Raw genomic sequence first — 24,294 nt, 5'->3', positions numbered from 1 at the left:
GTTTTTAACACTACCGTACCAGTGTTCCCAGTGAATGTGGAAGTCGATGTATGCAGCAGCGCAGTTCATATCTAAGCATCTAAACACCAAACGGGCTGGGACCGCTCGTGTTAACGCAGCACAAATGTGCACTAACTATTCTACAAAGCAGCAAAAACATTATTCTGTATAATATCAGCTTAAATATTCACCTTGAACCTTAAAGTAACCCAGTTTTTCTGTTGGGACTCGAAATAACTATTGTCCGACAGCAACGGCACATGGGTGACATAAATAAGCCATCATGGAGTTATTTCCTTATCAACAAAAAGGGGAGCTGTCACGAGGGCGTGGCTCTAGTTGAGTACTTTAGGTGCGCCTCAAACAGATTTCCTGGAAATTGGAGAGGTGAACTTTCAGCGGCAGCAAAGCTCGGAGAAATAAATGAGCTTTGATCTCTCTTCAGGTATGTATAAACCTAGGACACATTATTATTTTTCGCTATCCTTTGTTGACATGTATCCGTCTGTAATTTCTGGGACTTTATTATAAAAAAAAAATACATTTGAGAGGTTTGCGTAACATACATGACCAATGCTTTTCCTTGCAAGCCTTTGATATTGGCTGTCTGTTTTTAAACTACCTTATTTGCAGCTATGAGTGACAAAGAGGAGAAGATCACGAAGGAGGACGCAAAGAAGGATGAGTTCAGCTTTCCTTGGAGCAAAAACAAAGATAAAGACAAAAAGGTAAGAGGTCTTTGCAGCAAGTCGCTGCCCGCGCAGGAATGTTTTTCTTTTTCTTTTTCTCATTGGCGCAAATCTACAAGAAAATGCTGCGGATTTGTGTTTACATTTGTCATTTGAAAATGCATCCATGTTTTACGCGTATCTTGAGGCTTTTGAGCAGAGCAGGTCTCGCTCTGTTAGATGAATTGTATGTCCCAAGAGCCAACATTCATCAGTTTGATCCTGTGCAAACTATTTCTGTTCTCAGGGTGACAAGTCCGGTAGCAAGGACAAGTCTGATCACAAGGAAAAGTCCAAGGACAAGTCTGATGATCACAAGGAAAAGTCCAAGGACAAGTCTGATGATCACAAGGAAAAGTCCAAAGACAAGTCTGACCATAAGGAAAAGTCCAAGGATAAGTCTGATCACAAGGACAAAGATGGAAAGAAGAAGAAAAAGAAGGAAAAGAAAGACGGTTCCTCATCATCTTCCGGCAGTGATACGGTTGAGTATCTCCACTTATTTGATTATTAAATATCTGGTCCTGTTTCTTCTGAAGAAGAACTTTACCAGATGCTCAATTCTAATATTGGTAGAAAGCATAGAAAATCCAATGAAATGCAGCTGAACATGTAGCATAGCATCACACCTGTTAGACCTGTAGTCACACCTGCAGTCACAGGTTCACTTCAAAATCATTGTTTTTTAGCCTGTGTGCAGCATCCGCAACTGGTTTTACTGGTTTTGCACATTTTATTAACACAACACAACACAGCACACCACACCCCATATGTTTGCATACTCTATTTATGGATGAGTTCCTATCGTTCAGAATCTACAGATTAATATGTGGTGGTTACGTTAACAATCCAGCCCATAGTGGGCAAGAAGTAGTAAGTTTCACAGTCGTCATGAAAGGAATGTTGTCTGACAGCTGTTGTGGAACAATTCCCCTTTTGCTTCAACCCAACTAGATTAATAAAGTAAAGATGGCAGCTATGAATCACTTTTAATTTTTTTTCTTTCTTACTCTATCTTCTCCAGTAACATTTTCTGTCATTTCAGGAATGATCTCCCCTGTGGACCTGGCCTGCTCTGTTTGCAACTCCATTCTTGTTTGTTATAATGGTGTATGTGGTTTATCTGTACACAATGTGAAACAAAACTTATCTGAAGAAGTAAACGTTTACAAGAAGTCTTTGCGTCGTATTTTACTTTCCATGTTTTGATCTCGCCACAAGATGGCGCTGGCTTCTATTTTTTTTAAAGCCAGCAGAGTTTTGATGTTGAAGTAGAAATATACTTTGTAGAATTAATTAGTATTTTCACATTAATTATAAGATATTCTTGGAACAGAAATTCCTTAAATGTAAAATTAAACTGTTTTGCTTCTGGAAATTGGGGAGGACACTGAGCAGAAACGGTGACTAATATAATGATGGTGCATCACCTATGAGTGGATCCTATAAATAAATAAAATTTTTAATTATTTCCAGTTGTATAAAGGCAATATTTAAAAGGAGATTAATTTTTATCGTAGAGTTACCACATCACTAGATGCATTATTATACTCTTGCTACAAAGTTCCATCAATTTTTACTTATCAATCCATTGATTTTGGTCCAAAAATACTGCTCATGCTTGCTTTAATTTTTCTATCTGGTGACTATAATCTGTATTTTTAGATGCTGATGGCCAGCCAGCTCAGAACTGTGTTCAGAGCTTTTCACATTCCTCCATACTCCCTGAAACTTTCCACATTTTCTTATGTTCTAACAAACTTCAATGTATTTTATTTGACTGATGTGAAGTCATGCCTTACTGTGAAGGTCTGGTTTGAATTAATTTCTTCCTAGCAAATTGAAATATGTATGGAATTTTTATTCTTTTTACTTGGATTTCCCTCAGTCAAAATCTATTCTTTTAACCTTCATGAGAATTTCTATTTTCAGTCTAATCTAGTAAACCTCAGAACCATTCAAAGTGCATCTTTTTTATACTAAGATTGAACTGCACACTAGTTGGCTGTTTTTACTAATTCACTGACAGGTGAGAGGACATGGATACATTTCTCCTCACTTGTAGATTTTATTTAGGGGTATCAGGGTGTACATGTCTAATGTAATTGATTCCCACTTACCAAACAAGCCTGCATTAATTTATTTATCAGTAAAATTCAATTAAGTACAGGGTTGGGATGCAACACTGTGTAAATGGCTCCTTTTACACACAGTGTGAAAGGAGGCAATATTTATTTATTAATATTTATCTTATGAAAAATATTATGCTGGACATTAATAACAGTTAAAGCTATGCATTTCAAGTTGAAATTGGTCGTCCATATTAAAATATTTTTTAGCAAAAAAAACAATGGAAAGAAATAAGGCTATTTTTCTTAGAACTTTTTTCTTACAATATTGCAATCAGTTATTTTTAGATTTGAATACCAAGTAACTCCTCAGTGAAGTGATTGGGACTGCTGATTGTAAGGATGGGGATTGAGAAAGTCATGAGGTGAACAAATCTTTCTCACTCTACCACTCTCCAGCTTTCACCAATCTGTAAACGAAGGTCAATGATTTCTGTCTAAGTAGCAGAGAATTTGAGTCCCTTTTTTGATGCCCAAGCTTTTGCACCATAGTCAAATCCTCTTTTTGTTCCACTAATATACTCTTGCTGTTTCAATAATATTTTGTGAAAAATGTTCAACCTTTATGCTTTCTTTAATGGATTTTACTTTAAATATCACAGTGGCCTAACTATGAGCTTGTAGTTCAGTATGACCCATTTAGAGACATCAGTGGTCCATCAAAGAAGATGATAAAGTATCTAAAAAACTGAAAACATTCCCAGAGAACGGGCACTGAAAGCTTTCAAAGTCATTCTGAAAACATCCATCAGTTGTCTATATCTGCTTATCTACATGCAGGGTTGTGGAGGGGCTGGAGTGCCCGCAAGTGATCATTGGGTGTGAGATTGCTTACTCTGTCTCACGCTGTTAGGGCAACACAGAGACACGCATACTGTTGGATAGACATCCATTCAAATGTCCATTTTGAGAAGCCAATTAAACAAACAGTTGTGTCATTGGACTGTGGGAAGAAATTAGAGAAAACTCACATCTGGAAACGGAAAGCGTGCAAACAACATAAAGACCTCAGGCTGGAATTCAAACTGAGAACCTTCATGCTGCACCAACACACAGCCCGACCTGAAAACAGTGGGCAATTTTTGAGCAAAAATTAGTTGCTGTCATTTATCAACTATACATTTAGTCCCATATTTTCTTAGATAGAAAATAAATCTCTAGGAGTTTTTGGTATTATGTAGGAAATACCAATAAGGCTATGATTAAAAACATAGCCTTATAATATTACAGGCCGATGCTTAGCTTTTCAGATGTTTTCTTATGTTAATATATTCAAGCATGGCTTTTGAATTTTGCATTATTTATACTTCAGATAGTTTTGAAAAGGACAGTTTAGTAAGTTTTAGGAGAATTCTTTAATCCAGTAGCAAGGTTATAAGAAAGTTATGTTAAAATGCTTGGGCGTCTATCAAAGTTGTGCCCATGCCACAAAAAAATCCATTAAAGACCAAAGGTGAATGTTCTCATGCCAACAAATGTTCAACAAGTCAAAGCCAATGCAACACAGCACAAAAAACAAAGGCTTAGTTGTTTACTTGACATCAATATTTAGGCTACAGTAAACTCCATGACAGGCGTCCAGAGGAGACTTGCAGCATTTAGCAACGGGGATCTCCTTCAGGTCTTTTGAATCTTTCATGGGGGGTGTGGAATAAAAGAAAAATGGAGCGGTTTCAGAAACGAATCAATAATAAATCAAGCATGCATCTTTTCTGGGGCTGCTGAAGAAGCCCAATTTAACCCATCCATCATGTTCGGAGCTGTGTTTCTTATTTAAATCTGTAAGGGGAGTATTGAAAGCAGCAAGCAGAAGAACGGCTTACAAGAACATTTCTCCAAAAGAATTGATAAGGCCAGAAGGTGTGAGCATAAGCTGGGTCAAAAGGCGTTTCTCATAAATCTTGTCCGGTGGCATGTCTACACTTCTTATTTATATATATGTATATATATATATATATATATATATATATATATATATATATATATATATATATATATATATGTATATGTATATATATATATATATATATATATATATATATATATATATATATATATATATTATTTACTTTATTGAACATGCCACGTTACAATAAAATTATAACAATACAATAACACAAACGTTCAAAGGAGTGGGTAGAAGTGTAAACGTATTAAGCCCCAGCCCTTTTCCAGTAACATCACAAAATGATCTCATCTTGTTTATATGTATTTTATAAGTACACCTTCATTTTACTTCCTGATTAATGCAGTACACTCATTGACATATTAATAATAGCTCTAATAATAGTATTATCTACAGAATATTGTTAATGTTGATTGCCAACAATAGTGTAACAATAGCAACATAATACATCAATATATCATATTTAGTGTAAACCATTTTCTTTAAAAAAAAGTTTGAATTGTTTAATGTTTGGACATTGTTTTATTTCCACAGTCAAACTGTTTCATAGTTTCACACCACAGACTGAAATGCAAAAACTTCTTATGGTTCTGATCTTACAACGTTTGAATTTGTATTTTCCTCAGAGGTTATAAAATTCTTCTTCTTTTGAAATCAAATTTTGAATATTTTCTGGTAACTGTTCATTATGTAGTTTAAATAAGACACACACCGTTTGTATATTCATCAAATAAGTACGTTTTAGTAATCTAGAATGTATAAATGATGGATTTGTGTGATCCAGGTAGCCAACCTTATTAAAAATCCTTATTGCTCTTTTTTGCAGCAATTAATTTGCAATTAGTGGTTGTAATGAATTTGCATAGTTAGACCTTGTCTAAAAAATGACGGTCCATGTGCGCCCAGTTCAGATCTGGCACTTTGGCTTTGGAGACCGGATGTTTTCTTGCAGTCCCAGAGGAAGACCGAAGATGTTCTTTCTGTGATTTGGGGAAAACTGAGAGTGAAGTCCACTTTTTGTTTTACTGTCCTTGGTACTTTAGGTTGATAAATGATTTATTTACTAAAATTAGAAAGAGGAGATTTTTGGTTTTGAAGAATATTTATGTCTGTCTGCTTGTTTGAATATGTTTTTCTTTGAAAAACTTTTTTACAATATTTACTGACTGTATCAAAGAATATCAAATATATTTTGAATTTAACTGAAGATATGACATAATGCAATATATAATATACAATAAAATACAATGACTTAATCTTATTGTATAGACTAAGTCATCAAATCGGTCTGTCAACTATGTTGCCTGTAGGGATTTTTAATGTCCAGCAGGTGTCAGTATTCAGTAACGCAGTATTGACGCACTCCCCCCCTTAAATTACAAAACCAAGTTTTGTAAATCCTGAGCATCACACAAAACAAAAGAAGCATACTCACATCCTGGAAAGGCCTTCTGCAAGAACATTTTCTGTTCCTTTCTTATGTTGGATGTTCAGATTGTATTCTTGATAGTAATGCCCACCGCATAAGGCGCTGATTGTGGCTGTACATGAGTGAAAGAAATCATCGGGTGTCCTACAATACCCAATAGTTATTCGATGACATCACCTTTCACAGCATATTTTATGCTTCTATAAAGCTTAGATCTGATCTGACTCAGGATTTTACAGGCAGCATTTACCTTACAAACAAATATTTTGCTCAGAAAGGTTTTGTTAAACAAAGGGTTAGAGTTTACTTCTTTCAACTATTATGCACTTTCCTTCACCTGTAAGCAGTACAGGTGAAGGAAAGTGCATAATAGTTGAAAGAGGTAAATTGGACAAACATGACAATGGAAACCAGCATTGTCTTGTGGTGGCTCAAGGTAATAACATTTCCAATCCAATCTTAAAATAAAGTAGCTGCAAAGATACATGGCCAGATTCACTTTTTGTCATGCAAGAGTGAGTTGCCCAGCCAGTCACTGCAGGAAGCTAGATGAGTGGCAGTTTACAACTATTGTTAGCTGATGATTCAAGGGGGTGTTTATTATTATTATTATTATTATTATTATTATTATTATTATTATTATTATTATTATTATTATTATTATTATTATTATTATTATTATTATTATTATTATTATTATTATTATTATTATTATTATTATTATTGTTAACTAACAAACAATTGCATCTCTTTTTTAATCTAGAAGTAAAAGGTAGACATATTAATAGGTTTTCTCATTAAATAAATTGAATGTTGTAAATCTGCTCATGAAACAGAAATTTCTCTTGTCTCACTCAGTTTGTAGACTGGTCCTCCCATTCACCTGGATATGATCCAGCGCAATGTATATTGCTTTGTCTTTGAAATTTGCAAAATTTTCAAAAAAGTTGCAAAATCTTTAAAACAGCAACGGATTCTTCGGGGTCTGCATGTAGGTCTAAATCTTCTATCTGAAACTCTGTGAAAAGGAAGGATGTAGACAGCGATACAAAAGCCTCAGGGCATTCTTCAGATGCTCCAACCCTAATATGTCTATTGTTTAAAATCCTGAAGATAGATTGGAGGGATGGTTTTACATTCATTGTGTGTTTTTTCTCTTTGATTATAGTCATTCTCCAATTTTCTAAAACCCAAATTAGGGAGGAACTACAAACAACAAAACACTTCAGCTGTACCCTTATGTTTGCATGCAGGGAAACTTCTAGACCGGTCATGCTGTAAAGTTTAAAAGATCCCAGCAGTCATTTGGTGTTGAGGTGAGCCAAGTGCCATCAATGGATCAGAGTGATTAGAAGCCTGAATGCAGGTCCTTTGATGGTGTCTTCTTTGTAGGGTACAGTATTTCAATCACTCACTGCATGCTTTGGTCTCTCTTACCCCCCACCTCCTGCAGTGGTAAACAACCCACCTCACATTTCCTGCAGAGCAAGCTTTGCAGAGCTCACCTGAAAAGCTGCATGTTGCACTGACATTGCATTGATATTTACATTACAAACTAGGCAAAATGACTCTGAAGTGAGGGCCTAATATAGCTGTGATGATCAAAGAAGCCACTGAATTCTGTGTGTATGGCAGAAAAAAAGAAAACAGTTACACAGCAGAAATGTAGCTCTGATTTATTAGAGTTTATATTTGTCATTGTTATTTATAGCAACAATAATTTAAATATGTCATGATGAAACCAAAGCTGTAGCACAATGTAGGTGTCAAAAGATTGCTTTGTTTATAAGTATTCTATTCTATTCTATTCTATTCTATTCTATTCTATTCTATTCTATTCTATTCTATTCTATTCTACCCCAGTGTTCTCAGTCTTACTGTGCGCGCGCCGCAGGAGGGCATGAACGTCTCCCTCTCGTCTAGCGTCAGCGGTCTCCCAGCAACAGCCGGGCTCGAGCTCATCTCAATCATCCGCAGCTGAGCAAAGTCAAGCCGCGCAGACTCACTCGCGCTGAAGTGGGCCGGCGGAAATGTTGCCCAGAAAATAAACGCCCTTCTAGTTAAAGCTTTCTTTGATTGAATCTGCCCAGACGGCTTGCTGTCGTGACATTACGTTACTTCAAGTTAAGTATGAGGTTAACACGCTCGGCCCATACAATAGCCTTGCAGGTTCTATTGGTAACGGATCCTACATACGCCCAAAATAGTTCAATTATAACAGCCTGTTTTCATTTAAGATTTAGACTGGATATGTCATGCAGGAAACGCCTGGGACAAACTTTCACACCGTGTGTCCTTGTTATCAGCAGAGAGAGAATTTGACATGTTTCCTCTTTCGCCCTTTAAACTATTTGTACACAAAATATTACTAAATTAATGCCAGATATACAAAAGTCTAAGTTGTCATTGAAAACCTACAGACAAGCTCCCTCACTGCACCACTTTGGATAATTTTGTAGCCATAAAAGCGCAAAATAAATCTTTTCCGGACATAGGAGGGTTAAACAAAATGTCAGGATTTGCCCAATGAAATTGATGTAACAATTTTAATTTTGCAATTGCAAATGTGTTGAATTCCAACAAATTTGTTTCAAATGTGTCATTCCTAACAATTTCACTTGAATCAAAATTATTAGATTACTGTAATATAATTTTTATTTTTTTTTTAAATTGCTTGATAGATTAATTATCAAAGGACACAATGTCAAGTGCAGTAAAACATGTTTTCTGATTACAAAGCATCTTCTCTCCTAACACACGCAAGGATCCAGCCTACTTTTTTATAGGCAGTTTAGACAGTAACTATAAGGCATCTCTGAGATTGTGAAGATACAACTATGAAGCAATAGTTATGCTTAAGAAAAAAATACAGAAAGTTAATGGGAATCACAAACACCGTAGTACAACTTAAATTGACTGCTGTGAGGGATCAAATTCCCTGGCTGATTATCTCCACTCTGTTCATAGTTCAGCCTATCACTTCTGAGAACTTTAGGCTCTGTCTGCATAATCCTGCAAGGGCGTCTTTTATTTTGAAAAGCACAGAGCGGAACTGGTAGTGCCTCTCTTTCTGGCCAACTTTCTCGGAGGTCCGCTCAGCAAGAGCGGAGCAGACGAGAAACCATGGAGCGCAACAAGACGCGTCGGAGAGACTCAGCAAGCGGACGGGAAACGTGCCAGCCTCGGAGCCTTTTCTAGGTTTCTTTCGGCATCAGCGGGCAGATTTGGGGACGTCAGTGGGTGGACGCTGACTTCTGTGCAGGCGTGCGTAAAAGTGACTGGAGAGGTGCCGGGAGAGAAAAACAGTCTTGGAGTCACCGTCAGCTACCAAAGGAAAAAGAGCGGTCGAGGAGAAGTGATTATAAGGAATCTGGAGTAGAGACAGTATATAGTGACGCTGTGTTTTGTGTTTTCAATCATGTTTGAGGAAAAGACACAGGGGTGCGCTGCGTAAAGTCACAGATTTGTGTCCCATGTCGGTACAAGGAGCGGCTACTTTCCTTTAAGAAATCTGCGAATCTGCGAGAGTTCTGCTAAGAAACAAGCACTGGACTTATAGTGAGAACGAGTCTGTGAAAACTCCAGAACCATGGTGAAGTTTCAGAACTCAGACCTGTGGATAGCCTGGATGGTTATCTTCTGCATGGAGGGTAAGTTGTGTGACACTTCTAAACTTGTTTACTCATCCCTAACACTTTACTCTAGTTGCAGATTTACAGTGATGATAGGAAATGCTCAGAGGGAAAATCCTTATTACAAAACTTCCTGCTTCTGCGCAGCTAAAACAGATCCATGTGGAATTAAACTGTCAAAAAAACAAACAAACAAACAAGGGGATAAAAACCGTGCCACAGCCGTTTGATCCCAACCTTCCTTACTGGAGTCTGTTTGGATCAAGCAGACAAATCCTTGGCAGTTCCACAAAAACTAAAGTCCACATTTGCAAGCACTTTCCTCTCTCTCTCTCCCTCACTAGTCGCCCTGTCCTTTCTGTCCAAAGCGCTTTTGATTGTGAACGTCTTATCTCTAATGCGCTCTGCTGCGCCTGATATCGCCTTTGCTCGTCTTACACAACAGGATGTCTAAAATTATTATCTATTTGCGTGTCAAATCACGCAGTCGTCACTGATACACATGGACAGGCGTGGTTACAGTGGTGGTGGGACTGTCCGGGGTTTGAAATAGAAACGGAGCAGACGGTGGAGGGTTGCGCTGGTAATCCGTCCGATTAACGAGAAGTAGGCTATGGTGAGCAGCAGCAGCGCAGCAGAGCGCGCCGGGCAAGGCGTCCCCGAAGGAAAATCACTGTGTATTCCTGCACTTCTCCAGAGGGAATTACACGTTTTACGTGTGCAAACACTGCGCTTCTTTTCTGACCTCTCTATACGTCTTAGTTGCGGGTTAGCACATTATTCCTGTTGAATAATCCACCGACATTCCTCCGTTGCAAGTTAAGTGAGGTTGTTCCACGTTTGCTGTTTGTATAAACTAGCAAAACCAGAATTAAACATTCTGTATTAGAGAGCGGCTTCAGCTATAAAAAAAACCTAAAAGATAATAATAATTATTACTACATTTGTCTACTGTATTAACTAAAAGAAGATATTAATTACTCCTCCAAAATTAGCCTAATTTATTACCTCTCATTTATTAATAACAAGAAAGAAAATTCCTCTAACTTATTCAGAGCAAAAGAGAAAGAAATGTTTGAACTCCCTCTTGTCTATGGACTGGTACACAACCTTAAGTAAATATGCGACATTGCATGAACACAAATGTTTAAAGTAATTGCACATATTCAGAGGGAAATCTGAAGTGCTTATTCCACACAACAGTAACTGAATTTTACCATTCTTTTCTATTTGTTCCTGGAGAAGAATTACTTTAATAATGCAAAAAGAATTGATTGACATCTTTACGTTCCACACCATAACTGTTTTTTTTGATAAACTTGTCCTTCTAGTAAGCAAGATGTAAGTGTCTAGCCGTCTTTCATCCACCGTCTTTCAGTGCCCAGAGTGGAAGGCTGGGGAAAGGTTTGCATAACTCTCCATAGGGCCTGAGAGAAGTCTGGCCACTCATGTGCTTTCTCTGGCACCTCATTGATAGTATGTTCAACTCTAGGAACATAATATGACTAAACCGTTTTAGGCACTTTTAAAAAAGCTTGATACTGGTTGACTCCGAGATAGACTCTGATCTATCTCATAGTCAAACTCCCTGGACTCAATATTTTTTCTGAAAGACACACCCCCTTTGCCATGATGTGTCAATCTGAGAGCTAAAATTGATTGAATGCAATCTTTATCAGCCAGGTGTTTCACCCTGCTGTTCTCTTTTATTTTTAGCTATATACCTCTGCTGACAGTGTACTTTCTTGTGCCTCTGCAGCTTTATTCACATGTGGGTAAAAATGTATAATTTGATTGTTAACATGAGTATTGGGCTATATCTGAACAAGAGCATTACCTATGTTTGTTCTCCCACTGCGTCTGTTCCTCTAGAGATCAGGATCCACTAAGATAACTAAGTGCAAATTAAATCATTTAGGACTCCAGTGTGAGCTCTATTAACGGTCCAACTTGTTTGTGGTCAATGCTCCTTTCCTCTTCTCACGTCTTCCAGTGTTTCTATAAATAAGCTCTGATGCAGCAAAGCCAGTATTGATTGTGGTTGCTTGTTTTGGCAGCATGTACTGACCTCCACCTTCTTTTTTATGCCAGACATTGTCACTAGAATAATCTGATCGGTTCCAATAAGTGTAAGCAGACACTGTTTTGGGGTTTCTTAGCAATGAGAGCAGAGAGGATTCACTCCCGTTTAACTGTTGTTGATCTCTGTTGTCAATCATTAGGCTGGACGAGAGAACTGTTGTTGAAGAACTGAAAGAGGAAAAGTTTTGAAAAATAAAAACAACCTGTCAGTGACCTAAACAGAACTCCTTACTGACTCAGCTTAGTTCATCGCCGGTCCTTCCAAGCTCTCAGCATTAGTTAGAGGACATGTCATGTTCTCTTTAGCCATCAAGTTACTCATAAATATTCTATCTCCATCTCTGAGTTGGTTGCATTGACAGAAAGTTGCCTTTCCTACTATTTAAAAGATTTTGACATTTTGACTTGTAATAATAATGGTCAAACTGTTATATTTAGATGTTATGCACGTTATTTTTTTTGGCACCCCGCTGCTATTTTTTTTTAAGATGATTTTGTTGAACCCCATTTAAAAAGCAATGTCTGATTTCAAATGGATAATTTTCATAGCATTGTATTTATTATTACTTTTGTCTCTGTCACGTGTGACAAAGTGGTTCAGTGTATGTTCACCATTTGTCCCTTATTATTATTTTGATACATTTATTTTTGTAATGGGTTATAAAGCTTATATTTAAACATTAGTGCAACCTTGCTTCATTTACTATCCTGGGTTTGTTTGTGTTGATATTGTGTTGCAGTTTCCATCTATATATATGTTTAGTTTAAAGCTACCACTTTTGAATTATTGGTTGAACTTGTTTATTTTGTTTCAAAGTATATTCTTGGTATTTGTTTCTTTTTATTTATCATTCTCCCCTGTAGCTTTGCAGTAGGTCAGGAGTGTGGGAGTGGCCGGCCCAGTGTCTCCTGTTGAATGGCTGAATGATGTCACTGATTACCTTGCTGGGATCTACCAATTAGAGGGTTTTCTAGTATTGCTTTGCTTGTTTTTCTTTAAAGTAACTTTTGAGTTATCTTGTTTTACAGGGTTTATTTTGTACATTATTTCATTATGTTGAGTTTGTAAATTAGATTAATATTATTCTTGTTTCTGTTTAGACTTTGTCTTTGTTTCATTTTGCCTGTTTAATTGTGGCTTGGTCCACTTGTGTGCAGCTGTGTTGCCAATTGGCTTTTAAAAACAGTGTTTGTGGAAGCTCAGGGGGAGCAGATGGATGTCAAAGGAGAAAAATAAAATAAAATTCCTCCGAAAACGCTGGAACCTGGTGATTTATGCAGTTTGTTTCGCTCAGATAGTGTGAGATAGTCTGGTCTAGACCCTAGACCACACTATCTTACACACGTTATTTCAGTGACCAATGATTTTTCAGTGATAAACAGAGGTCCAACAATTTTGTCCACATGTATGTCAAGGAACATTTTACAAATAGTAGCAAGTATTTCATACATACAGTATGTATTTGCCACTTTTGGTCTCAACTCTCTAATTAAAATTCAGTGGAAACAATATTCTTCAGAAATCATGTAAATATTTTTTTTCAGCAGGGACTTTTGGAATAGTTGTCAAACTCCAGTCCTCAAGGGCCACTGCCCTGCAACTTTTAGATGTACCTCTGCTGCACCACACCTGAATAGAATAATTAGGTCATTAGCAAGGTGCTGGAGAACTGATCTACACAAGAAGGAGGTAATTAAGCCATTTCATTCCAGTGTTTTGTACTTGTACATCTAAAAACTGCAGGACAGCGACCTTTGAGGACTGGAGTTTGACACCCCTGGTTTAGACCAAGGCACATTCATCTATTAAAATGGTCTAATCAAAGTCCAGACCCAAATTAATTTAAGAATCGCTGATTTGAAAAATGCTGTTGACAGAAACTCTCCATCCAGTTTAAGTAAACTTTGAGCTCTTTTGTGAGGAAAAATTGTGCCATGTAAACGTGTAGAGATGGTTCAGACTATCCCAAAAGTCCTGGAACTGTAACAATACAAAGTGTTTCTCAAAAGAATTGAATTTGGGGCTGGTGTTTACAAAGGTACACCAAACTTTCTAGCGACTAAAGCATAAAGTTATTGAGAACGTCTTATCATTTTCCTTCCACTTTTGAATTTTGCACTACATTGTGTTGGCCTATCACTCAAAATCCTAATGAAATGCATAGAAGTCTGTGGCAGCACCATTAGAAAATGTTGAAAAGTTCAGAATAAATTAATACTTTCACAAGGCACAGTAAAGCAGCTGATTGTTTGGGCACTTGACACAACAAACCCCTCAGGCGATATACCAGCATAGAGCTGCTCTGTCCATGATGCCCCGATTTTTTTTTATTTTTACAATCCACCCAGAACATCGCCGCGGGGTGCAACAGGGGCCGATCTGGGGCTTCAATCAATTCGACAAATTAAATCCAAGCAGAGGTTGTGACTGAACTTTTCAACCATCTGCTTTTATTTGTTTTGCTGGTGTGCATAGCACATCTTATGGAACATTTCAAATTAGCATTCACAGGAACGTTCAGATTAGCCTCCAGGCTTAAATCTGGCTGTCCGCATGTTTTGGATGAGAAGCCCAGTGAGAACAAAACGCATTAGAGTCGGAGACAACATGAAGTTTTCTCAAGCTCGTTGACATTCAGCGCACTTTGTGCTTGCATCAAAGCTGAACTCAGACCAATAAATCTGCTCTCCTCTCTGACCATAAGCTTGTTAACCTTTGAGGCTCTGCTTAAAAAACAGCCTGAAATTGCAAAGCGAGTCTGAATTGTCAGTTGTATGCAGCCTCGTTCTGTTCTTGGATTTAATTTCCGAGCCTGATTTCTGATCTGCAGCTCTCAGTTTTTAGCAATGAGCAGCACTTTGTTGAATTTATTGCTAAAAAAACCCACTGAAATATCTCTCGGAAAACAGTGCTAAACCTGACTGGTAAACAAGGTCTTACATTACAATAGAGAGAATGTTTACAAAGACGCACGCATGGGTCGATGCAAAAGTATGAGCACACGTTTCAATGATTTCTTTAGGATTTTTAAATAGACAAACACAAAGTGGTGCTTAAAAATGAAAAAGAATGTATTTAACATTGCACTTAAAATTATGTAAAGTGTGGTATGTTTTTGAATTCCGCCCACTTGAGTGAATATGTTGTAGAACCTCCTTTCACTGCTGCCTATTTAAGATCATTGTGCTGCTGGAAGTTGAAGTTCTGCCTCAACATCAAGTCTTCTGCCGTCTCTAACAGATTTTCTTCAAGGACTGCCCTTTATTTAGCTCAGTCCATCTTCCCATTGACTCTGACTTGTTTCTCCACAGTGCGATGCTCTCAACACCCTCTTATTCTTCTGCTGTTGTATGTCCAAGATAATGTGCAATGTTAGAACGTTTCATGTTGGTTTTGTCTGACAAGATGGCCTTTTCCCAACTTGAACTTCTAAGGACTTCCTCTCAACATTGTTTCCATTCCTGCTCCTGTTTTGTAAAGGCTAGATTTGTAGTGTGCTTGTGTATCAGTTGCCCTGGTAACAGATTAGCCCACCTGAGCTGTGGATCTCTCCAGCTTCTCCACAGTTGCTATGAGCCTCAGCTGCTCTTTGACTATTGCTGTCATTGCCCCACATTAAACCTCACAACTTTCTCCTTGACCTGTCTGTTGTGTTCTTTGGTCTTTGCTGATGCTGATGCTGTTATTGAATTAATGTTCTCTAACAAACCCGAGGCCTTCAGAGAACTTTTATGCTGATGTTAAATGCAGCAAAAGTGGAGAGCATTTACAGCTTTTGTGACTTTTGAAAGCAATTGGTGGCACAAATTTAGACACTTTTATTTATAAAACACTTAAAAAGCCGTTTGTCTGTTTATCTATTGTCTTCCGTTTAATACGGGGTCAGGTCGCAGGGGCAGCAGCTTAAACGGAGAGACCCAGACTTCCCCTCTCTCCAGCTCCTTCTGGGGAATCCCAAGGCGTTCCCAGGCCAGCTGAGAGAAATAGTCCTTCCTGCGTGTTCTGGGTCTTCCTCTTCCTCCTGAAGTTTGAAGATAAAGTACAAATACAGTGTAATTTGTCAACTAAGATGTTTCTATGGCTCCTTTTATTTTTGTTGTCAGTTTTTGTTTCCAGTTAGTAAAAAAATTATTAAAAGCTTTCAAACGAAAAATAACAGTATACCTAAATGCCCTTCCACACACTGGGCTTTTAAGGCCCACTCCACTTCTGTCACCCTATATGAGCTCTCCTTGATTTTTGATGAAGTCCACCTAATGTAATATACCATCTTTCACTGCTAATGCAGAACATGATAAAAAAATAATAATCATCCACTCTGTGTAATTTTCATCTGGTGAGTAGTGTCCCCCCCAGCTCCACCCCCCACCTCTTTACGCCTGCTGCTAAAAAGGAGCAGCTGGAACAAGAGTGTTGGACAGATGGAACTTTCCACCTCGATTATTTTTCACACTAAAAATAGCCTCTCAAAAAATTAAAAGACCTCTGGGACCCCTTGCAAAGTGCATGCGCACGTGTGCGTACGTCTGAGCGACAGAGACATGGGTTAACTTCAGACGACGAATCCGTCCCCCTGGATGATGGCAGCAGCAGTCGTCCTGGGAGTGTGAATGAATAAAAGATGGGCAGATATTTGGAGGAGGGAGTGAGAGAGAGGAGCGTTTGCCCAGTCCCCTGGTCTCTTAAGCACACATTAAACTAAACCCCAAAGAGTGCACAGGGCTGCAGTGCTGTGCGGCTCTTGGCCCGAGCATCTGGGCTGAACATCTGATGTGGACGGTTCACAGAGGTTTGGGGGGCTGGAGGTTTGGGGCTCTGAGGTTTTTCGGGTTGGTTATATCTTTAATCAAAAGGAGGTAAACATGAGCACACATAGGGAGCAGGGAGCAGGGAGCAGGGTGATGTTGACACACTGCTGTTATCATTTGGGTCTGATATTGCACTTGGCGCATTTGGGTTGAATGATGAAACTGAAGGCATCATGAAGATGCCTGTGCACTTGTCAAGCAAAATTCTAAGAGATTTTTTTTGTTGCTTAGAGCCTTGTAAAAACTTTGATTTCTGAGTTAATTCATTTCAGATAACAATAAGATAAAAAGTTTTATGAACTAAGTAACTTTCATTTATGATAGGGAGGATATTAAAAGCTTCTCATCAGTGAGTAAAGAATTAGAATTAAACGATGTGCTGTACAAGATCTGACCACTCTGAGCAGCAAGATAATTTTCCCTTTCTGTGTTCAGTGTGATAAAGAGATTACTTTAAGAGCTGGTAGATAAAAATCCACTATCAAAGCATCTTGCAGGCCTGTTTTAGAACTTTATGTTTGGTTTTAGGTCCAGAGGTGCTGCATACCTATATTCTCGAGAATCCATGATAATATCTGTGTCTGGGACAGACTGTGACAGCTTGTAGATGTAAAACGAGAGGAACTTTCATCTTGATTTTCCTCTTCAGCATGTGTCTGTGTGAGTTCATGGTGAGCCCTTACTATATACATATTTAAAGTTGATGTCTTCCTCATGTCATGGCACCCTGGCAATCCTGCCCTTGAAACGATCAGTCCTGTTTTGCTGGCTGCTAAGGTTTGATGGGGAGCCTTCCCTGTCAGCACTCGCACATCACTTCAGTAACTCAGGGAGATGTTTGGCTCATGCAGACACAATATGAGTCGGATCACTTTTTTGTGTGTGTACTTCGAGAGATTAAGATGACTGCTTGTTCTCAAAAACTTTGCTTTTACTTCAGAGGTTAAAAGTTCGGTTTACTAAAAGTTTTGCGATGATAAAGCAAACAGAAATAAATCCACTTAATCTGTATAATCACAATGTTTCCAGTTTGAAGTGTAGGGAAAAAGACCAATCAGAAAATGTTTTTCTGATTGGTTGTTTCTGAGCCCACAAAACATTAAGATTAAGAGTTAGTAATCCACCTTTGTATTTCTGTAACACTTTACATAGCCCAATTGTAGTTTTACAATGAAACAGAAACACTTTACACTTAAAATAAAAATGAGGTCTGTCCTGACTGTATTTATCCTCATGGACCTGACTAAAATATTGCTGTATTCATTTTCTTCCAGGCACCAGCTCAAACTCTCACGTCCGTAACAATCCATGTTAATTGACTTATAATTCACAGAAGGCCTCCTACACCGCTCACTTACTTGGGTTGGTGCGCTTGATAGATTGTGGCTCTCAGGGACTGCCACAGGGTCGTTAAGTTGTTCTCTGTTGTTGCTGGGAATAGTCGCTGTGTTCATCACTGTAAGCCTTTATGTGCACAGATCAATGGAGAAGGAAATACATTATTCCCACAGGTGTGTGGGTGGATGTGTGCGTGCGTGTGTGTGTGTGTGGTGACAGACGGAGTGTTTGGACTGATGAACCTTTGGAACATAAATTTCACTTGTCCCAAAAGATCAAGGTTTCCCTGAGCCTTTAATGACCTCATCAGTCTAAAGCACCAATCACAAAGCTTTCAGGTCAGACTGTGTTTGAGGTTCGTTAAGCAGCGCTCACTAACACTCTCTTCCATTGGTGATTTTCTTAGTTGATGACTCAATTAGGCGGTGGACATTTGAACTTTTGATAAAAATATTAAACAATCTGTAGGTGTTGGTGGTCACTAATCATTTCTTATTAACATTCCAATTTTTTAATATTGAGTTCCCAAAAAACAATATGTGGATCATTAGTATTTGCAGGAGTTAGGGGCCATAGCTACCCACAAAGAGCTAAAATTTGCAAATACTTGAGACCTTCTCTAAAAACAACAACTGCATATCTTAATACTTCAAACACCTAATATTAGTTCTTTAGTGGGTTAGTAGGCACTAATATATATTGGATCAAAAATGGAGAAGCAGCATTCAGTTTCTATCCACATCAAATCTGAAACAAACTTCCAGAAAACTGCAAAACAGCCAAAACACCAAGTTCTTTTAAATCATGGTTAGAGTTGCTTTTGATTAATAATAACTGAACGTTTGATCAGTATGTATGATGTATATTTGCTTGACGATTTTGATAATGGCATTTGACAAAATGTAATGCTTGTAACTTGTTTTTTGATTGGTTACTGTTTTATGTTGTGTCATGTAAAGCACTTTGAACTGCCTCATTGCTGAAAAGTGCTATGGAAATAAATTTGACTTGACTTAAGTTGTATGAGGTGCCAGTAATTGTGGCAAGACAATTATTTCTTAGCATGGAACTTTAATTATCCTCTGAAATAATGTCGGTAAATGAAAGGCTGAATATTTCAAAATTTGTCAACATTGTGTGACTATGTTACAGCACTAAGAATATAATTTAACTAATGTTTTTTCATGTATCCTTGACAGGGATGCCAAAAAGACTTAAAGATGCTGTCAGTTTAGTCAAGCATGAAAGTGTAACTGACAGTCATCTCAAAGTTTCCAGATTTATAAAACATCTTCCACGAGGTTTTAATCATTAATCTGTTTTAACATGTTGTCTGCTCCCACAAATCACTCCACCGGTTCCACAGTGAATGCATACAGAGAGGCTATGGTCTCCTTTTACGCACACATTAGTCTGACGTTTTGCATGCCACTGCTCATTTTGATACTTTTATTTCTTTGGTTTATTTTCCTAAAATAAGCAGCACATTTGCTAGATTTATAAGGACATTTGCTACAAAAGAATTAGTGAACATTAAAAGCAGATAATATTGTAATCTATTTGTCTGAGAACACAAATTACTACTTTTTCTCTTGTCTACCCTCATTAGGAGCAGTAAAACATGACGAGAGTAGTGTCGGGAAACGCACTGATGCTGATGTGGTCCGAATATTACCACTCACATGAAGAGATTTTTAAAGCACTAATGATTATCACTGTGCAAAAGCAGCTCCACATTGCTCCTTGGGGCAAAACAGACAGTCTTTTCTCTGTCTACACTGACAGACGGCTCGTTGGGAGTTGTGTTTGCTCAAGGATGAGATGACGGATGTGGATTCAGCTGTGGGATTCTTTTAGAGAAGAGCTACCCAACATGCATGCCTTCTGACTGTCTATTGGTATTTTCATCTCCCCTCTCTGAAGTAAAATAGCCTCGCGCCAGTAATTTGAAATTGACTGTTAATTGATCCTTTCAATGATTAAATGAGCTTACAGAGCTCGATGAACCCAGTAGGTGAACTGGTGTCATTCTGAGAGACAAACTGAGAGACAAACCTTGTGACCATTGATTTGAGCTTCGTGTCTGACAAAGACAGCTATGCATTTTCCAAGAATAGACAGAAGATCATTTCATTTGGATGTATGTAATTTTGTTAATTGTATACTTTTAAATTGATGGGTTGTTTGTGCTTGTCTGTAAGGACTGCTAGATGCTAGATGCACAAGAAATCATGCTTTTCTGCCTTTAGACGCCTCTAAGAAGCCGAACTCCCAGACATAATGCTGCCTCAAACATAACAGAGACCTTCTAAACTTTGGGAAGCTTCTTACTGCAGCATGAACATTTTTTGTTTGATGAAACGTCATTTTTCATGTTTTTACCCCCCTTACCGTCACCCCGAAGCAACGTGCTTGTTAGAAATCCTTTGTTGTGTGGCCTTGGTGCAGATGAGCCAAACTCAAAACCATTTACGTCTGTTGCCCTGACTCTCAGAGACATTGAGCTGCTCCGGCTCAGTCAAAATGCTGAATACTGCAAAGAAAAAGGAGAACAGAGGGGAACAAAGTGAAAAAGGGACAGATTCTCCTGCATTAAATATGCTCAGGGCTTTTCGCTGCCATTGGTAATTCATAAAGTGGCTGCTGGGGTAAAGCGTAGCTGTTTTATACAGTCGTTTTCTCTTGTGCAGTGCTCCTGCTCTGTTTACTGCGTTAACTGTACCCGAAGTCATTGGGAAATCACTTGCTTTGGTAGCAGGCTGCTAAAAGCATCATTTTAGTTTTGTTTGGTTCAGTAATTACTGGGACTGGGGAACACGACATGGAAAACAGACAAAGACTGAATATTAGAACTATTAATCAGCAAGACGAGGATTAAAAGCTTGCTTAAAAAGTTGATATCACATTTACTTTGTTTAAAACAAAGCTAAATCACAGTCTACACACTGATTTCTTATTGAACTGTCCACATCTCCAAGAGAAAATTAGTCAGTGTCTTTATTTATATAGTGCTTTTATTCAAAGTGCATTATAGTGAGCCTCTGAGGTATTTTGGGGTCCTCACAGAGGACATTTTGGACAGAAGGTACTTTGGATCGAATCACTGAGCCTGTTGTGTAGCGGAGCCGCTCCACCTGCTGCGGCCCAGCCACCCCACAGTGGAGGCAGTCTCCTTGCAACCATTCAAGTTCAGCCAGAGAGTACAAACTTCATCCTCCCATCCTGCTGTGGACAGTGAACGATGAAGGATTGCATTTTCTTGAAGAAATGATAAAATGCTAATTGGATTAATTACTAAAAATTCAACAATGAACAGAGAACTGACCAGCTCTCTGTTCAGTTCTGGGCATTTTTTATTGTCCAGAATTTTGGTCTCTATCACACTCATGTAAATCAGGGCTGTGACATATTTGTAAGGACCTTAAATGCAACATGAGTGAAAGGTGAGTGTAAAACACTTTGACTCTGAAAATTTGTGTTAACAACCTGAGTTGCTCCCGGCAAGAAAAGGTTGCACTGTAGTTTCATTTTATGTTTGTCCTTTGTCTTGTGTGCTTGACTCGCTCATTATTTCTCATTTTTCTCCAAGTTGACAATCTTTCAAAACTACCAGTCCTCCTCATTCTGTCTTCATCACAACCTCTATGTGTCTCTTTCTTTCCTGTCTCCCATGTGACCGTGAATTCAATTCAGCTCTTTGGCTTCACATCACCTTTTTTCCCCCCATGTTTTCCCTTGTTTTTCTTTCTTTCTTTCCAGCCTCGATTTCACTCTATTCCTCGCTTACACGTAAGCGTGTGTCCCTCCATCCTCCCACACGATTGGACAGTCAGACAAAGGGTTTCCAGGGATTGAGGGTGAGACCGAGCAATGGTCCTGGTTTGTCCTGTCTGTGCAGACAGTGAATGAGCTTGTCAGATATGATGTGCACGAGCAAACAGGAGGAGTCAAGTGCATCACTGCAGGCGCACAGCAAAGGCGAGGGAGATCCCATCTGCGCTGTGTTACAGCAGACTTCACCGTGCTTTTGTCTCTGCTGGGTCCAAAGGAATAGAATGAGGGGAGCACCAGGTGGGACCCTGACAAAGTGGTCGAACACACGTCTGCCGCTGTGCGCAGACTCTTTCAGATACTTCTCACCGCATTTACAGACCGACGCTGGGTAGAGCATTCACATATAAAAACATAAGTGCATACTCTGTTAGTCACACAGGAAAATGGCTTCGCTGTTGAACACAAGGAGATAACTGAGGCCTAAAACGGTTTCAAACAGAATGAATGTTTTATTTTATTTTTTTTCCTCATCACACTGCAACACTGCCGGGGCTAAATAAACTTATGCTCAAGCAGCTGTTGTACATTCTGTGTAAGCATACATTTAAACCCTTGTTTCATATTTATTTGGTCGTCCAAAGAAAGGAAAACAAATTGACTTGAATGTATTTGTTACTTCTGATGAATGTGTCATGCTGACACCGTTGAATGTTTTCCATTCACAAGTGAGATTGTCTTTAATGGCCAAATCCGATCAAATATGTATGCTTTATAATTTATTTCTATTTTATGATGATGAATTACTTTGTACACTTATTGCCACCAATTTGTGCTTATTAAATCAAAACCGCAGGGGTACAATTAGGGAATCGTTGTTGAAGGTGATATACACAAGAAGGAAGCAAAGCAGATTAATATAGAAAGTCGTTCTGAATTTTAATAAAGCTGGAGCTAAGAATACTGCAAAGTCTACAAAACAAAATACAAAGCAGTGGCTGGAAACGTGGGCTTGCAAAATTCTATCCAGAATGCAGAGCAGAAGAGACTGATAAGCAAGGAAGAAAAGATGTAAAGCATTTATAATATGAAAAATGTGGGTATGATGCAAACAAATTGAGAAAAAGACCAAAGTTTAAACAACATGGCCGCAAGGTCCACAGACCATGACAGGATGTAGTTACCGATGTCTGTGCCATTACCAGAGATGTCTGCTGATCCAGTATCCAGAAATGATTTTACTGGCAATCTGTCCAAAAATCTGACTTAAGATCCAAATCTAATTCATCTGCTGTCTGAATAAATCCTCAGCCTGAGCAAAACCTTGTTAACTAGCCAAGTGATTACTTGGATAAACAAGGAAATGTCTGACACTTTTCTGGGTTTTAAAAATGATTTTAATAATATTCAGAGGCTGCCACCATTATTTTTTTTTCTTGCTACCAGACAGCCTTATGAGCTGGAATGTATGGAGATGTTTGTGGGCCTATTTTCTTTGCTTCAACAGTTCCCAAAAATATGTACTTTGTGTACAATTTCTTTTTTGATGGGTTCTTAAAATTATTTTCAGTGGTCTCTTCTAAACCAGGTCAGCTTTTATTTTTGGGATTCTAGTGCTGCTGCATAATGGTTCTATATGCAGTTATTCTCATGTTTCTCTTTGCCTTTACCTCAGCAAATTTAGTTGGAGAAAAAAAGGTTTGCTATAGTATTCTTACAAGAAGTGAGCAGTTTTTTTTTTCTTTTGTGACCGTGTTCTGTCGCCTATGTTTGAACAAAATAAGAGGCATGGATATCGAGTGCACCATATGTTTCTGTGCCCCCTCCAACCTTTAATCCATGCCTCTGCTAGATTATCTGGTTGCCCTCCCTGGCAGCATGGAGGGGGCTGAGGAAACTTGGTCCAGTATGCTGCACTTTGCCAGTATGAGTACTGTAGTCCTAGTGTACTCATTATGCACATCCATTCAGCCCAGTAAACTGCAGTGCCAGAATATGACAAGCCAAATTCATCATTAGGATCACATAAAAAATACCAGCAACCCACCCAGCCATACAACACGACACACTCAAAGGGCCTCATCAATCCCTCGCTTATGCAGTAATATCTCCAGGATTTTGCACAGATTTAACTGATAGTGCCAGATAGTTGTATTGTCAGTGATCCTAATTTGTGCTCCTAGTATGCATGTTCTAGTTTCTCAGTAAAGCCTTTTAGGTCCATCCTCCAATATGCCAGATATTGGAGGAGCTTTAAATGAGCGAAATGCAGTAAAATGAACCTTTTCCTTCTGGACGCTGTCAGTGACAGATAGAGTAACAAAACATATATAAGAAGAAGATACTGATTCTTTTATGGAAACCCTAAAACTCCCTATAAAAACAGAAGCTGCCATGTTACTCAACTATGGAGCCAACATGAAAAGGTTCATTTGTAAAAAGCTGCTTTTATTTTAAGCATAAGTTGACA

The 24,294-nt window shown here is 38.4% G+C and overlaps 2 protein-coding genes across 3 annotated transcripts in view; both read left to right on the top strand.

Annotated features, from left to right (window-relative positions):
- The first annotated feature begins 357 nt into the window (after positions 1 to 357).
- On the top strand, positions 358 to 1,903 carry LOC122832296 (nucleolar protein 58-like). Its single transcript, XM_044118892.1, has 4 exons — positions 358 to 445; positions 634 to 728; positions 976 to 1,212; positions 1,774 to 1,903. The coding sequence occupies exons 1-4, from the start codon at positions 424 to 426 to the stop codon at positions 1,777 to 1,779; spliced, it is 360 nt and encodes a 119-aa protein (XP_043974827.1). The 5' UTR covers positions 358 to 423; the 3' UTR covers positions 1,780 to 1,903.
- Positions 1,904 to 9,296: 7,393 nt separating this feature from the next.
- Positions 9,297 to 24,294, top strand: part of igsf11 (immunoglobulin superfamily member 11) — a 108,114-nt gene continuing 93,116 nt past the window's right edge. For both annotated transcript variants that reach the window (XM_044118887.1, XM_044118886.1), the window contains exon 1: positions 9,297 to 9,842. In XM_044118887.1, coding sequence (XP_043974822.1) covers positions 9,782 to 9,842 — 61 coding nt within the window. In that variant the 5' untranslated portion in view covers positions 9,297 to 9,781. The remainder of the gene's footprint in view (positions 9,843 to 24,294) is intronic.

Source organism: Gambusia affinis, linkage group LG06, assembly GCF_019740435.1.
Source record: "Gambusia affinis linkage group LG06, SWU_Gaff_1.0, whole genome shotgun sequence".
Taxonomy (NCBI): domain Eukaryota; kingdom Metazoa; phylum Chordata; class Actinopteri; order Cyprinodontiformes; family Poeciliidae; genus Gambusia; species Gambusia affinis.
The sequence above is the reverse complement of the archived record's forward strand: the minus strand, read 5'-3'. Positions and strand labels throughout refer to the sequence as shown.